The sequence below is a fragment of the Anser cygnoides genome, chromosome Z (genome assembly GCF_040182565.1).
Source record: "Anser cygnoides isolate HZ-2024a breed goose chromosome Z, Taihu_goose_T2T_genome, whole genome shotgun sequence".
NCBI classification, from domain to species: domain Eukaryota; kingdom Metazoa; phylum Chordata; class Aves; order Anseriformes; family Anatidae; genus Anser; species Anser cygnoides.
In genome coordinates this window covers 26,978,399-26,995,952 of record NC_089912.1, presented here as the reverse complement: position 1 = coordinate 26,995,952, position 17,554 = coordinate 26,978,399, and the positions used below count along the sequence as shown (strand labels likewise).

General features: G+C 37.9%; 1 protein-coding gene across 8 annotated transcripts in view; it reads left to right on the top strand.

Moving 5' to 3' along the window:
- The window catches only part of EFNA5 (ephrin A5), a 213,114-nt gene that overhangs the window by 157,343 nt on the left and 38,217 nt on the right, over positions 1 to 17,554 (top strand). For all 8 annotated transcript variants that reach the window (XM_066987636.1, XM_066987638.1, XM_066987632.1 and 5 more), the window contains one exon: positions 15,628 to 15,920. In XM_066987636.1, coding sequence (XP_066843737.1) covers positions 15,628 to 15,920 — 293 coding nt within the window. The remainder of the gene's footprint in view (positions 1 to 15,627; positions 15,921 to 17,554) is intronic.

The following is a 17,554-nucleotide window of genomic DNA, read 5'->3' as shown; positions in this document are numbered from 1 at the left end:
TAACTTGCAAACTGTCACATAAACCCTCTATACTGTGTTCTTAAGAACCCTTAATGACTCAATAATGCTTTTCTTTCTTCAGTTTCTAGTCTCCTTTTGTACAGTGTGTGGTTTACTAATGATAAAAAATGAAACAAGCCAAATGTACATAAAATAGAAAAGGCACGTTTAGCTTAAACCTACTACAGGCAAAAGAAAAAGTAGGGCACAGGTGATCGAATCAGCAATTCCCCCCAAACCGTCACTGCAGCATGCTAGTACTACTTGTGTAAAATTCGTACTATTTCTCCAGCATAAACGTTGGTATGCAGTTATGACAAACCTTTTTAAGAGGTGTTTTTTTCCAGAATATGGGCTCCTTCAGTTATTATTGAAAGGAAGAATCACTTTTTGGGACAGTCTTGGAGTCTTACACCAGATTTCATCCATTTTAAAAGTAATGTCAAGATGATTCTTTTTCTATATTTGTTGATGGAATAATTCAGCATGCTAAGTGGCTGTTCGTCTTGCTGCCACTGTGATTGAATTAAATTTTGGGAGCAGGATCTGTTTTTTTTGTTGTTGATGTTTGTTTGTTTGTTTGTTTGTTTTTTGTCTTAGCAGAATAGGGATTTTTGGATTTTACCTATGTTGAAGAATTTAAATAATAATGTCAGTATTCAGTTCAGCAGATACAAAATCTAATTTTAAGGATATAAAAATAACTGAAATAATGTTTACCCAATCAACCTCAACATACTAAGAAGTCATCTTCTCTGTTGTGCTGCACTGGAAATCATCTCCAAGTTTCAGGTTGGAAAGTTTAAAATAGCTGATTTCATGAAAGGAAGAACAGATTTCAATTAGCCTTAATGTAGGTTTTGTCGTTTACAGTGCACTAAAGTGAACAGATATTCCATATCCCATGTGCATACCCCATGTGTTCTGAGTACGCACGCTGGAGCAGACTGTACATTTCTATGTAACACATACATAACTGATACTAACCAGTGGAGCCGATTTAGTCCCTTGCTGTCTGGGTAGTTAATCAAGAGCATCATCTCAGCACATAAAAGTGAGAAAATTACATGGGTGAAGGGAATTAAGCTTTAATGTTTGAACACATAGGAATTAACGTGCTGTCACCTACGTTCAGATTACTGGTAAGATCAATGGTAGCGTATTGATAAAGTCTCAGGTCGTTTTTTATCTCGCTTAGTGAGGGCATAGTAGCGGTGATGTCATGACCTTCTAATGGACCAAAGAACCATATTTAAAATGTTAATCCTGGTGAGACTTTTTTCTTTTGTGCTATAAAAGGTGCCCGCTCATTAAAGTAAAAGCTTTTTAACCCTTTCTCCTTGTGGATTAAGAGTCAAGTATTGAGCGTTAAGATATCTGTAGTTCAGTTTCCTGGAGATAGAATAATTAAATGAAAGTCGTAAGAGGAATTACTGTAATAATATTGATAATGAATGATTCTCAGTATGAAGTTATTCGTTATTGTGGTTCATATCACAAAATGCTGTGTTCACACATTCTTCTTTGGCTGAGGTAGTTTTCCTCTTACTTCAGCATAATAGTGAATAATTTTAGACCACTATATAGTCTATGTGGATTCACTGCTTTGTTGAATGCTTTTCTGCACGGTTAGGCCCCAATTCAGGAAAGCATTTAACTATTTACCTGAATCCTTTGGCTTAGTCTGTGCTTAATGATAAAGAATCAGCTTAACTGCTGTCTTGAACAGAGCTGCTGATTAGAACAGGGAACCTTAATAGTCACGTATCTGTAACCTTTTTGGAACTTTAGATGTCAGAATGTATTTTTTACAACAGTTATAGCTATGACTTAAATAGAGAATGAATACTCATGTGCTGTTACCCAGACCATTCTTGAATATAACAAAAGATCTCTTAACATATATTTAATGTTTTCAAATAATCTGAGTCACCACATGTGCAGGTTGTGAGCATGGGGTAATACACACTGAAAGCAGAAGATGCTTGATCACTGACAGAACTAGCTCATAAAGAAAAGCAAAACAACTGATGGAAAAAAAGAAAAAAAAAACAACAGTAGAACAGCTTGATTCAGCAACTCATGAAAAACAATCTGATAGCTTAGCTAAAGGCAGTAATTTTGTGCTTTTTTGCAGTCTCACTGTAACCCAAGGAATTGTTAACCTTTTTTAAAGGAAAAACCTTTGTTTCTTCAATGTAAAAGCTAAAGTAGATAGACCACTATATTTACATTACTATCTTAATAAATCCAAACTTACTGCTAATATGTTTAAAGCATATAATTTATCTTCTAGTGAACATATTTCATGTGCATAATAATTAACATTTTTTTTACTTCATTGATGAAAGGACAAGTTACAAAAACAAAACAAATGACCTCCAGACATTCAGCATGTTTTTTCCAAATTTGGTGAAGACCATAGTCTTAAATTGCATTTTGCTCCTGGGACCTTGGAAGGCATAATTTAGGAGATTTTTCATTTGAAGGAAGGAAATGGAGGGCTCTACAGAGGTTTCTCGCCATGTAATAGGAAAAAAGCAGGTTTAAAACAAGTTAAGATTATGTTTGCTTCACTGTAAGAATTCTTGCAAAATATCTTCAGGGCATGATAACCTCTCAAGAACTGTAGAGAACGGGTTTGAGCGTTAGAAGAGCATTCCTAAAGAAATGACCAGCTGATTATGAAGTGTGTGTCCCTAAGACTGCAGGACAAGCTGAACAATATAAAACTCTAAGTTATCTTTGAAGTGCAATAAAAGTCTTTTCAGTTGCATTATTTTTGTTTAGAGTCAAAGCATACAAAATGAAAGGACAAATCTTGAGGTCTGTATTCTGTTTTAATCAATCCTTAGCTAAACTTATGCTAGAAAATTAGGAAGCCTGCATTTATCTAGTCGTATGCGGCAGCCTCTTTGCAGACCTGGTGATGTCCATTTAAATCCAATTTTTAATATATTCATTTACAGAAGTGTTTTGATTAAAATCACAAATTGGTATTATGGAAATCAAGATATTTTTTTTTGTGGTGTTAATTTGTCTTCAAAAAAAAGAGTCTTGTAACTGAGGCATTGACAGGGTGTACCCTTTCCTGACTGCTACAGGTAGCAAAGATGAAAATAGTCAGTTTTTTAACATTTGAGCACTACTGTGCTTGGTTAGACACATTTATAATCAGCTGTATCAGTTCTTATAACTCTTATTCTAAACAATGCAACATCACAGATTATAAATCACTTTCCTATGTATGAAATTCATGGTATAAATTATATCTCTGGCAGAGACTGCCAGGTGTCAGGCTCCAAAAAGAAGAGGAGCAAGTACTTTTCCATAAAGCTGTACAACTCAGTGCTGCAGAGCGTATTATGGTGAATTCCCAGAGTTCCCACAGGTTTGAAAGATGCTCAGACTGAAGAAGAAAAATTTATCATTCTCTGTTGAGTGTGAAGAGCCTGAACCTCTGGCTATGCGAAGGATCAGTGACAGTTGTAAGGATGTGTTGGGAAGGTATGACAATGTCTGGGCATCCTCCGCCGGCCAGTGCTGGGCGCTGTTTGTTGGTTTTGATGGGCCTTTTGCTCAGGCCCGGGATGACTGCTGTCATTGCGGTCACATTGCAGGGGGCCAAAGCGGGCAGCAGAGTACATGCAGTGCGAGAGTTAGCTGTGATACATGCCTAAAGGCAGCAGAAGAGGTACGGGATTGATGCTAAATCAGGTGCAAGTGGAAGGATGAAATACTGCTGGGGAGGGCAGCACAGTGCCCACTGGGACAAAGCCAGAAGAGTTGAGGATTAAATTGGTTTGGGCTTGCATACATCTGGTACATCTGTATGTACCAGAAGAACAGAGTAGAAAACAGGCATATGGCAATGGAAGGAAATACTTCACATAGACCATGCCTATTTTGTAAACATTTTTATATTCTTTTGTTTTACTTTATTGTAATGTACTTTGTTTCTTTATTCCTGAACTAATACTTCAACATAATTTTGGCAGGAAGAATTAGTTCATATGTTCAATAACTCATTTTAACACCTCTGGAACAATGCTAAACTTTCCAATAGAAAATAATGGCTCTTGTCAGATCTGTGCAGTCTCTTCATCACATGTGCTTTGTGGTGTCTGTATAATAAGTAGGAATAACAAGAGAGGGCAAGGAAATAAACCTTTGGTTAAATTTGTCTGTGATATACTCTGCTTCTTATCTTAAGCCTTAGTGTCTGTACCTCTAAAATAGTACTATGTTTTATGCAGACAAGGTCATCAGTCAGTTGTGAATGAAGCAATTTCACTACAGGTTGAAGATTGGAATTAGTTTAAGATTAATTTGGAATCACTTTTAGAAAAATGCAATAGGGAAATTAAGAGAATAGCTTCAGTTTTACCTCTCAGAATTTCTTGATTGATCTGAGAGCAATGCATTTTATTTTCCCTCCCTATTTTTCTCTTATATGAATATTTTATCCATGCATATAAAAGTAAATGAACAGATTTTGCACCTTTTATTAAATTGATATGTATATATACGTATTGAAAATTAATCTTGAAGAAATAAGAATTCTAAAACCCTGTAATGAGAGCTCCGTAATTGGAAAAGACTGTATTGATCACTGTTTTCATTAATCTCATTTAGTTAAAAAAAATGTAATTGTTCCCCATCAGATTGTAATCTTTGTAATGTGTTAGATGCTTTACAGACTAATTGCCAGTTTATAGTTCAAAGCTTTTTGAATTGTATTTGTAAACATAGAAACCCATTTGGATCAGGAACTATCTTGTTCATACGACATACAAAGCTTAAGATAAATTTCTCTAGGAGGGGTGTGGGGGGTTGCTAGGGAGGACATTTTATAAGTCCTGTTGCTCAGAGACTGTGTGTAACAAGATTAAACCCGATGGAAATTTTGTAGTCTGTGTGCTATAAGTCTTTAGAAAAAAATTACAGGATTGAAAAGAAAAAAACTCTAACAGTAATAAATGCTACTGGGTGCTGATGCAATCTGTAATCTAAAACTCCAGATGTTTATTCTTCTTTTAAAGTATAGTTTGTGTAGTGTAGGAGAGAGACTAATGTGCAACAGTAACAGGAAGAAGGCTAAATTATTGTATTTCTCCATAAAACTTTCTGTAAAATGGCATTTCAAAGTCAGTAAAGAAAATATTTCTCCACTGGACCTCTTAAATAAACACAAAGCAATTCTGTAGCAAGAAATAAATTCATGGACTGAAGCCCACTTTCCTGATAGCAAATTGTCTGCAAATGTATTTATGTACTTGTTAGCCATTCTAATGTTTTGTTGTTGTTGTTTTTACCTGAACAAGTTCAAATAGCTTTTGAGAATGTGTTTGAATATCTAGGTTATTCATGTTTGTGGCAAGTTGTGCTTTAATATTGGAATTTCTTGTTATGTTTCTGGATCTGTTTGTTCTGTTATGTGATTTTCTCCACATTTTGCTCAGGCTATTTTATATTTCATTTGGATCCATTCCTTCTTTCTGGAGGATGTGGAATTATGACCATAGTTTATTAACACATAGTGTATTAAACATACAAATACTGTGAAACATTTGGGATTAAAGTTCCTTTTCATACACTCACATACTGTGGAATGAAGGGCTAAATGTTACCAGTTACAAGTTATTAGGGTGTCTTGAGACTTCAAATTCTAAGCTGATCACACAACATTTGAAATTAATTTTGTTGGGGTATTGAGAGATTAATAATAAACAGGTATATCTTAACATTGGAGGAAAGTACTTCTAATACAAAAGTAACTATAGGTGTATATGCAATGGATACACACTTTTATGAAAGTACGTGTTCTCAAATACCAGCCATTTATTTACTTGTGTGAATGGATAGAGCTTTTTTTTTTTTTTTTTTTTTCCCCTAGGAGTACTGAAGAGGTGGAGTTTTCATTTTACATGAGTTAGCCATCACTCTGCAATCTGCTTTTAATGTATTAGCAGGAAAATAAATTTGCAAGGCTGACTTGTGTTATGCACCCTTCCTCGTAGAAAGAGACAGCAGTTACTCCCTATCATTCAGTGTGCAGGTCAACGTGCTTGTTGTACAAGTGTTCTTTTCTTTCATTTTGTGAGTGTGAGAAGCAAGACCTTTCTGCAGACAGGGCGTTGTTCTCCATATCCATTAATAGATGTCAGCACATGCCTCAGGCAGGGTTAGCGAATACCAGTTGCAGAATCCCATTCCATCAAGGCTGATAGTCTGTGTCTTCTGGGTGAGACACATGGTCAACACATGTTAGAAAGCTCCAGTCTGGACTCTTTATTTGTACACATACCTATTCTATTTTTTTTAAATAATTTAAACTATGAAAAGGTTATTTTCTCACAAATCTGGCTGCTTAAAAAGTGGGTGTTAGTGCATCAGACATAACGTAAGATTTTCTTGCGTATTTTAAAAAGGTGGATTTCCTAACAAATCAGCAACCTACAGTTTTTCTGGTATTGGACAGAGGTAGTTGAGGTGGGTTTGTATTTTCAAGCATGAATATGGCATAAAAGACGAAGCTGATACCTTGGGTGGTGTTAGTGTCTGAGGTAGACAAATGGAGGGTCACGTGGGGACAGTATTGATGACTACATTTAAAAAATATGTGGGTAGTAATTACCAGATCTCCTCAGTGCACCTCAGATAAAGTTGGATAAATGTTTCTGTTGGACTCCAGAATAGTGTTACTGAGTAGAAGTAATGTGAACACAAGTAATGAGCTTGTGCCCATAATTCATCAGAGAGACTGGCATCACCCCAGGCATTTTGTATTCATTGTGGACAGAGGCTCCACACACAGATCTCAGGCTGCCTTTAGGTGCTTGGGTGTGGTACCCTTCAGATTATGTTACTTGGGGCTTCAACACTGAAGTTTATCCCATGAGTCTACGTGATGCCTTTGGCAGAGTAATAACTCTTCCTTTACCCTCCCCTCCCTCCTTCTCTCTTCATCCATCTCAGCAAGTTAAATGCCCTCAGCAATGGAAAATCAATAGCCAGGTACAGTCTGTAGTCATGGGGATTAAAGCTATCAAAGCTGGGACAACTGAGAATGAGAGCCTGACCTCCTTGGGATCAATGCTGTGACATGCTGTACCCCTTGCCACCCTTATCATCCATGGCACGACTGTGCCACTGAAGCCCCCAGGCTTCTCTTCAGAAGTTGCAGCAAAACAGAAATTCTGAGGGATCAGGCAAAGGTTGTGTATGCAAGCTTTGAACCAAAGTCCTTTTACAAATGCAGAGTCTGAGGAAACAGTTTTAATAAACGGAATGAAAAATGTCCAGCTTATCGATTAGGAGGTCCAGAATGATGGGAAGTTAAGTGGATGAGGGTGTTGCAGTAGTTGAGAATCTCTGGAGTACTCTCAGGTTTATAGGTGGGAAATAAATGTTGATTTGTTTATTTTCCCCCTCCTTCATATCTACTCAGGGAAGAGCAATTAGTTTCTATTTTTTAATGTTTGCATTATCACTGAACATATATCTTTCTGCAGTGCCAGCTATAAAAAGTCAATATAGGACCCAGCTGTACAAATAAACACAGTTATGAGTGTAAGGAGGAAATTATTAACAGTGAGTGGAATAAACACATTTTTGAACAATTTATTCCTTAAAGAGCTTTTAAAGAATAAAAATAAATAAAAGTGGGTCTGTACTTCTACATTTGATTCCATTGGTAACTTAGGACACAATTTAAATTTGAAAACAAGGTATTTCAAGTCTTTTGTGTTAATGGAATTAATATATGTCACTGTGAGAACTCTTAAATTTAAAATAAAATATATCCGTTTCCCATTCAAACCTCCTCTTTCCTCCTGTGTTTTATAGTCTTTTTGCCATGATTCTGCTTATAGAAACCTCCCCCTTTCAGATGTAGGCTTTCTTCTTTTTGCAGAGGATATATTTCAGTCAAGGCACATTAGGAAGTTTTCAACAATCAGGTTTTATTTTTTAAGAAAGTGGAGATTGTGTATATATATTATATAATAGTATATTATATATATATATGTATATACAAAGTTTTCAGAAAGTTAAAGATTTTTAGCAGACTGGTTTTGAGGAGGTTTCTTAGTTCTGGAGGTTAAGAGAATTGAAAGGTTCTAAAGTGGTCAGCTACAGGCTAGCCTTCCATGGGGGAAATGAAGTTCCAGACAGTGAAGCTCGAGCACTCACCTTACCTTACCAATGTTATAAACTTTGGCCTGTCACATCCAAGGAGAATTTCCAAATCAATTGGGTATGAAGGGGTTGGTGCTTCTGACATTTCAAAAGGTCTAGTTTTTTCATCAGCACAGAATAAAAATAATTGCCATGAGGTTGGTATTTTTTGGTGATTTTTTTTTCTGGTTTGGCCAAACATTCTTTTATTCCTCAAAGCCACGTGGTGCTTAACAAGTTCTTTTCTTTAAAAACCTCAATGCCAGTTGAAGCTGATTTGTTTCATATTTCTTCCCATGTCTGTTCCCTACAGGAGAAGTAATGTGTCTCATTTAAATAGACAGTAGAAAGTACCAGATAGGATGGCAACTGATCAGAATCCTGTTATACAGCAAGAAGGAAAACCATTCCTCCCAATAAGAAAACACAATGTGTCTCTTGTACCACTGGCTGATAAGAAGGGACAAGGGCATGAGATCCTGTGGGGAAGCAAGCCATGTGATGACGGTGCTTTTCTCGTGAAGCCCAGCTTAACACAATTCTGTTCTTTCTAATTTATGTTTGTTTAGGATATTTGTTTTTGGTTCAATCCAAGCAGTGTGAAAATCTGTCAGGCAGGGAATAGACATAGCAGGAACAAAAGGGGAAGGTAAATCTCCAACAGATAGTTATGGGGTGAATCTCATGGAGATCACTCAGCTCTTCTGAGAAATGTGATAGGCTCTTGCAGCTGGCTGTGAGACAGTAATTGGGAATATGATGAAGTCTGTCAACTGCAGGAGCCTGATTCTGCTCAGCTGTGTAATTGTGATGGAAGGGAGCCAGCCAAAGGCAGAGACCTGGGTGCAACCTTTTGGGAGACTTGTTCCGGCAGAGCGGGTGGGAAAGTAAAACGAAGGTTGCAAATAATAAGTTTCTCTGCCTGATTGATAATGAACTAGTAATAAGTGGCCTTATTATAGTAATAAGTTTCCCATGGAAGCCCCATGATTGCAGAGAAGCTTTAGCTGAGTGCATGTGACCACATCTTATTTTGATCAGCTGTAGCACAGCAAAGCTGGGTAATTATCATAATCTAACAATTAGCCTGGCATCCTTTCCCAGTGTTTAATTACTCCAATAAATGGTAATTGAATAGAGAACTTAATGACAAGAGAATAAGTTTCTTTCTACATTGTGTACTTAACTTGCAGTCTTGTCTAGGCATAATTCTTGAATGCTGTTTTTTTGAACAACAGCCTTGATTAGTTATTTCTCTGTCAATTTTGTCAGTGTTTCACTTACTACAGAGGCTTTTTTCACGGTATTTTGAGCTTGTCTTAACTTGTGAAACTGTAACCTAAAGACTAAAAGGTCACAGACAGCTCCTTCATAATAGGTGTTGGTTTTTTGTTGTTATTTTTCTCTTTTTCTTCCACCCCCCTTTTTTCTTTTCCTTTTTTTTTTTTTTTTTTCTTGTTTGCTTGCTCAGGGTAGTAATATCCTGCTAGAGATCTAAAATGTCACTGGTTAGTGAACCCACTTCACTTAGCATCTGGAAGATGTTGAATTTGCTTTTGGTTAGAATAGAGCTAAAATTAAAATCACTCTTTGATTACTTCATTGTTTGTGCATCAGAATCATTGTTGATGTCAGCAGAGCTATGGGAACAGAGTTTATTAAATATTGTGACAAAGCCAGTGAAAAGAACAGAAGAGCATTAAAGAGGTTATTTTTGCGTACCACAGAAATAGCATCTTTAAAATTATCTGCAGTAAAATGGTGCACTTAATCCCACAACCCCTCAGATAATTAACAGCCACAAGATTTCCCCCATCACACATAGCAGCTTTAACTTAGTTGAAATGAGAGGGCTTGGGATGTCTAAAAGAAGAAAGAATAACGAGGCACAAGTTACCCTGCTGTGTTACAGTCACAGCACGTGAGTAGAGTTTGGGATGGAGTAACGCACTATGCTTGCCACCTAAACAGACACAAAAAATGTAAGTGAACTCAGTGTAGATGGTAAATAAGTGACATTATCAAATCCCAAGAGCGATTAAATGGTGTCATTTTAAATGACATTAAAGTTTTGCAGAAAATGTTTGTGTTTTTTGTATTACTGCATATACAAATACCTACTTTGTACTCGTCTCTGCATTGTATATATATAATACCTACGTTATACTCCCAACTCCAATACTAATAAATTATCCAAGTGGCTTCATAACTAGCTAACAAAAATAAACTGAATTTTCAACCTATTTCAATATTTTTCCTGTTGAAGCTTTTCCTTAGGCTATAGCACTTGTGGAAAACGTTTGTCGTCTAGCACTTAATGGCAGTTCAGCCTTTTTTGGGACACTTACAGGATCTCTCCTAGCTCCTTTTTATATGATACTTGTAGGAATATACTTTTCTCTGAGACCTGTCTGTCTCCTTAAATTTATTTAAAATTTGCTTAGTGGCCAAAAAAGTAAAAATAAGGATCTAAGTGACCAGCAGTTGCAGGGGTGTGCACGTGTGCTGCTCAGAGAAGCCTTCTTTCCTTTGGAAAAGGACAAGTATCTTTTTGCTGTGCTCTGAAAACTATGGCTAATTATAGTTTGCAAAGAATAATTCTATTCACTGAATATTGTTGATGTTGCTTTGCATTTTAGATTATCATTTGAGAGCAGGGCAACTGGTATAAGACACTCAGCCGTGGCAGTGTCCTTTGTTTGTTGGTGTTCCAGGCAGCAGAATCAGGGCCATTTGCATCTGATCATTTCTGATGCCAGACTTGAAGACCAGAATTTCATAATTCATACTTAAAGCAGTTATTTTATTTATTTTTTTCCTGGATTCACAATGAAGCCTTGCTGCATGCATTTGATAGAACAGGTTTAAAATAAAGAAAGGTTGACATAGTAAAAAGAAAATTTTCCAGTACACTTATCTTGAAGTAGAGCATCTGGCATGTCGATTTTACAGGAAGGATGATAGAATATAACTAATAAGATTTTTATGGGAAGCAAAAAGCAGGAGCTATTGCAATTGTTTATCTATCTAAATGATAATGGGCAATTAGTGTTATTTGTGCTGTTTTTAAACTGGATTTTTTATAGCCTTTATTCCAAGAAAGAAAGGAAAAAAGGAACAAAACCCAACAAACAAAACTGTTGTTGCATTCTAAATATCTATTTAAATAAATCATCACTTGTTTCAGTGACCAGCAAAGCTATTAAATTCAAAATGAGCCACATATGCTTCAGAACTTCAAATTATGAAGAGAAGTGTGCATACAGATTGTGTACTTTCACTTCCATTAATGGATAAACAGAATATAGAAGATAAAATTACTTTGAAAATGTTTTGCTAGTCTTATAGTTCTCCAGTTAAAATTACTGTGAATTTCTTTCTTTGCATCCTGAATACCTGGGTATTTGTGCAGTGGCACTTGAACCCAGAAACATTCACAGGGACAGTCTTTGCTAGAAGCTGTGTGCAAGTTTTGCATAGCAAGCTGATGGTTTGTTGGTTATGGTAATGTTTTGGTTTAGAAGCTACTTAACTATCTGTCTCTGTCTTGAAAATAGCTTTTATAGCTGTACTGCTTAATAGGTAGCCTTGTACTATGCAAGTTTCCAAGACACTGTTTGAATGCCACCTGACACTAAACAAAGGTTAATTATGTTTGAAGAATAGCTGTGTTTTTCTATGTGTAAGGCAGAGTCCAGGGAGACAAATGGCAGTATTTCTGAGAAGATTCGCATACCCTGAGTTTTGGGGAAGCCTTTTTGATTGGTTTCTACCACACCACTGTATTCTGTTACACAAAATCTAGATAGGATTTTTTTTTTTAATATTATTATTATTCATAGTAGGATCTATAAAGATCCTGATTACCACTTGGTTCCAGAAGTGCTCAGGGGTCCAGATGAGGACCTCCCAGGACACGATGAAAACCTAACTGAGGAAAGGAAAAGGAAAGTCAGTAGTATTGCTAGAGATGTGTTGAAAAGTAAGCTTTGCATTCTATGTTGAAAGAGACTGGAAGAAGGGAGAAATGCATTATTATTATATACAGTCTGTAGGAAGTCTTGTTCCTGTCATCTCTCCAAATATATCTGTAAACAGATCCCACCTTCCCTTTACATGTTATGCTCTTTGACACGTGTGTGTGGCTAAACACTGATAAATACTTTCATTTGAAGTGAACTTTGGTTTCACTCCAATGCCTGACTTTACACTACTACTAAGAGGCTTTTGGCTGTAAATGTGTTTTCCTTTTGGATGTAGTTTTAAATTCTTGGAAATGTGTTTCCGGAGTGTTTTCCCTTTAATAGCTTTGAGGAGTCTGAGCTGATGAGTTTTGCTGTGAGTTATCCATGGCCACCCCTGTGCCTTCCTGCTCATGTCAGAAGCCTTTTTGGTTTCTCTTCAGGAAAATAACTCTTTATAATTGTAGAAGCAGGAACTGTCTCGTTGTTCACTCCAACACGCACAATGCAGATTTTGTAGCCTATTTTGGAAAAACAAAATTTGTTCTACATCTGTAAAGTACTCATGCTGAGTCTTTGATTACTGAGTTCTTTAAGACATTACGAGAGAAGAAATAAATAAATACCTGCTTTCTGCTTCTTGGTTGGCTAATAACCTCTTCTCAGTATTGCTGTTGCTCTACAGAGTGAAGTGGCTTCGCTCAGAGCTGCTTAATAAAATACCTTGGTACATGTTTTCCCTGGACCATGTTCACTGCTGTGCCAGCAATATCAGCTAAGATCAGCCAGTTCAGATCACTTGAAATACACACAGTCTTCCTCCGTTTTTAGAGGCACGAATGCAAATGCATGCAGGCCACCTCAGATGTCTGTGGGTTGAAAGTAGTGGCAGAGCAGGGGAGGGGTGACGAGGAAGGGAAAGGCAGCAGGATGAAAGGTACATAGCTGAGTACTTGGGCCTCAGGCTGGCTCTGCAGCCAGTGCTTGCTTCTTGCTCCCGTGTCCAGCTGTGCTGGGCTGGCCAAGGGCATCCTGGGACGCTCAGCTGTTTCAGCTCTTGGGTTAGTAGAAATCAGAATGAACCTGTGGCAAAAGGTGATGGTTGTGTTGTGGTTTTGTTTGTTGAACAGGAATACAGGAGGGGACCTTGCCAAAAGGGTGTCAGGCAAGCTCCTTGTGTGCAGTGCTTGGAGCACGGGTCACTGGTGCAGATTTCAAGTTTGATTTCCTTGCTAACTTGGATTTAATGTGTGATCACAAATTCAGGCTCTGTGTGTTTATAATCTCCAATATCGTGGACTGCGTGGTCAGATTCACCCTTTCAAATTCAGACATTCACAGTATAGATTCCATCTGTCTAGAGTCTCCTTGTAGTTAAAGGAGAGGAACAGCTGCCCCTGGAGTGAGATCTCTCTCACCCCAGCGCATGTTGGGCCAAAACAGGTCAGAAGAATTGGACTCAAAGTCCCTATTTCTCTCCATTGACTTAAAGGGAGTCTGGAGAAGCAGTTTGCATGAGGTTATTTGTATTGTTAAAATCCAGTGTTAAGGAGACCAGTCTGATCCTGAATGTCTACAGTTACTTAAATCTAGTTCTTAGTCTTAGTTCGAAACGTGTGCATTTTCTGTCACAAAACCATGATTAAGCATTATTGTGAAGGCAGAGGGTGGTATGAGAGGTGGGCTTGAGAATAAGAAGCGTGCAAATTTAAAATAAATGTACATGTATATATGCACATATTAATTATCATTTTAGTTACTAGTTACAAAATCAAATAAAAAATGTAATTAAAAAAATGCAGCCAAAACAAAAACAGAGTTATCATTGCTAGAATAAAGCCTCCTAGTTTTCAACTTATTAGATATTTCTTTTTATAACTAGTAAGAAATGGTGTACTGCTAACTGATACAGAGAACAGGCACCAGTTTCAAAACAGTACGTTTTTGTAAGTGTGTTAAGACAGTATCTGTGTGACAGGTTTTGAAAGCACTGGAGCACAAAATAGATTTTTAACTAATGATTTAGATAAATGTGAATTTTCGTGAAAGAACTGTGTTTAAGAAAAGAAAGACTTCTTGTTTCAGAATGGAACTCTGAGTCTGTGCACTGGCTGAAATTATACAGATATATCATGCCTTGATGCGTGTTCAATTTTTTTCCTTTAAAAAGCTATTTTATTGAAGCTAAATTATTGTAGGGATATGAAAAGGTATAGTTTGCTCTGAATTTATCCTTGGAGGGCCAGCAGATCATTGCTTTTTCTCTGAAATTAGATAGAAGGCTCCAGATGGCAGATTTCAAGCCCATCAGGTGTTTAAAATATGCCCCTCAGCTAAAAAGAAGTATTATAGTTAAATCTGTCATGGCCTTTTTATTGCTCTGTGGTACACTTGACAACTGCAGCCGCGAAAGAGAGGAGCTACAAGTAGCCCAGTTCCCTGATGTGGAGCAGGTCAGTGGTTGGTTTCTTTGGCAGCCCCAGGGAGTCTGATAGACGTACAGACCTGCTTTATGGAATCATTAAATCCATCACGGTATAAGCTCCCATGGAGGCAGTGAATTTGTTCCCATAGTTTCTTCCAGATTCTACGGCAGGCGTTAGGAAAGTAACGTATGTGAAACATGGAGGGAAGGAAAAAGAACACACACATCCCCAAAAAAACAAGAATCCCACGCCTCTGAGGACTCCTCAGTAATAGTAATAATAATAAAGTGCATCTGTGCTGGTGCCTTGCGCTGCATTTCTCAGCTGGCATTTATTCAGACCTGTCACCTTAGGCTGAGAGCTGATAATTCGTATCCCAGAATCCTTTTATCTGAGCAAAGTGACGTCTCCAGTATGTACTTCTGGCAAAGGAGTTGTAGTGCTTTTCAAATATCTTTAAAAAGCAATACAGGGTTTTCTTTGCGTCTTGACAAACTGCTGCTAATCATGAAGAGAGTAAACCTGTTTGTGCTCTTGCAGTAACTGTAAGTTCTTATAGTCAAGTCGGCTTTCAACACAGGGGTGACTACCGCCTGATTTATAGAAAAGGGCATGCCTGGGTTGCTTATTTTTCTGCACAGGTATATGTTTATATAGGCACTGGTATGGGGAGGCTGATACAGTTTTGGCTTCTTTGTTTCTTCTTGCTTCTCCCTCCAATTTAATAAAAATAAATAAATAAACAAAAAGCAGAGACTTTGTTTATTCAATAAAGACATAGGGAGAGATAGTCTGTAACTTGGTGTGCGTTAGCATGAGACAACTCATTTTGTCAGAAAAAAGGAACAAAACCTTTATCCAGAAAGTCATATAACCATAGTCCTGCACAAGCAGTCTCTGATAGCTCTGGTGAATATTAAGGGTTAGTTTAGAGAGTGAATGTGCGTGGCTGGAGTGAAGTGAAATTACATTAGTGATGCCCCCTTTACGAGAACGTTATCCTGCAACAAGGTCATCCTGCATTAACTGTGCTTATGTCTGAACTCTTTCTTTGATTTCAGATTCCAGCAGGGTGACTACCACATCGATGTGTGCATCAATGACTACCTGGATGTGTTCTGCCCTCACTACGAAGATTCAGTGCCAGAAGATAAGACCGAACGCTATGTTCTGTACATGGTGAACTTTGACGGCTACAGCTCCTGCGATCACACCTCCAAAGGGTTCAAGAGGTGGGAGTGCAATCGGCCACACTCCCCAAATGGACCGCTGAAGTTCTCAGAAAAATTCCAGCTCTTCACGCCCTTCTCACTAGGATTTGAGTTCAGGCCAGGCCGGGAGTATTTCTACATCTGTGAGTATATGGAGATTTACCGTTGTTGCCTAGCAAGTGCAAGAAACCTAGCTAATTTTTCACCTATGCTCTGTGGAAATGCAGAGGGCCAATGCAGATGTTTTACAGTGAACACAGGCTTAACTATCCCCAGATACATTAGCTAGGAATCTAGCTAGTGGAAATGAGATTAAATCACAGCTTCTTTTCTCACATGAAATAGCGTGTCAGCCTGTTCGCTGAACCGTGGCTGACTTTTAAAGCAAAACGGGCTGCTACGTTTATTGCAACACACTGAAGTGGAGGAGGCGAGGAGGGAAGGGTGGAAGCTCGTCCCAGATATGGGGAAAAATAGCTTGTGTGTGAAATTCATGGATTTTCTTATTTGCTTAGTTTCAGTATTCTTATCTCTGTTTTTCTTAATTGCTCACTTTAAGTATTCTCGTCTCTGTAAAGTTTATCATCCAGGGAAAGTGAGGTCTGTGTGGTTTCTGAGCAGTGTACCTGCCCATGTCCAGCAGTATTCAAAACCGTAATTCCCCGTGGCAAGCACTCCTAGCATCAAGCCATGTGTTGCCTTTTGCTCCCTTCCTTCTCATCCTGCCATGTTCTCGTAGCAGTGGTTTCAGGGAGTGTGGAGCATGTGGGGTGCCGCGGGCGGGCAGATGATGCCGATGGCCCTTGCCCTGTGCAGCACTGCAGTGGTGCCCTGAGCTGCCAGCCCGCTCCTGCACCCACACCTGGGGGAGCTCGGAGACCGCTGGGGCTTCGCTTTGTTTGGTTGATCCCCCAACAAAGATCTCATCTCATCAGTTTGTTTCGGACCTGAATCTTCTGCTTCCTAACAGGTTGTGACTGTTTCAGTAGTGTTTTTTTTTTGGTAGTTTTTAGTGTTCAGCTAGAGAGCTGAAAGCTTTAGGCAGACTGTAGGTTCCAATAAATATTGCCTTTGTATGTGTGGTTGGCCTTTCTGCTGTGAAACAGACCTTCCACCTCATTTCACCAGAGAAACTCGGTATGTATGATCCCTGTTTTTCAGCCTCATTTGTTCAGCATTGAAGTTTTTCCTTTTCCTTTCAAAATCTACAGGGAAATGCATTCCTAGTGGACTGTTTTCAATCCGTTCATTTTTCTTCCAGCAAACAAAATCCTCTAATGGGTGGCAGTTGAGCAGGAGCAGAACAGTGCCTTGTTCTTGTGCTGAAGCACAATAATAATAATAATAGCCGACAGTAATATTGCTTACAATTTTAAATATGGTGATGTTTTTTAATATGATGATGAGAAGTCATGTAAAACCTTGATGCCATTTCAGATTTTGCAGCAAACTAAGAAATGAGGGTTATGGAGATAATGTTCTAGGATAAATAAATCTGTACTGTGTGTGCCTAGTCTTACTCTCATAATGCACAAAAACTTCCCCTTAACTTAAACAGGGGGTTTGTATTGCTCAAAACTCTAATATTGGACCCCATGTAAACACTGGATTTTGTGGGCTTTTGTTTGTTTGTTTTGTTTTTAATTTAGTTTCTGATTATCATCATTAAAACAAGCAGACATACTCAATCTAAGGAATGAAATCTCTTTACCATCATGTGTTTGCAATAAAATGTAGCACAGTGATGACACCAGTACCTGCAAGCATTAAAAAAAAA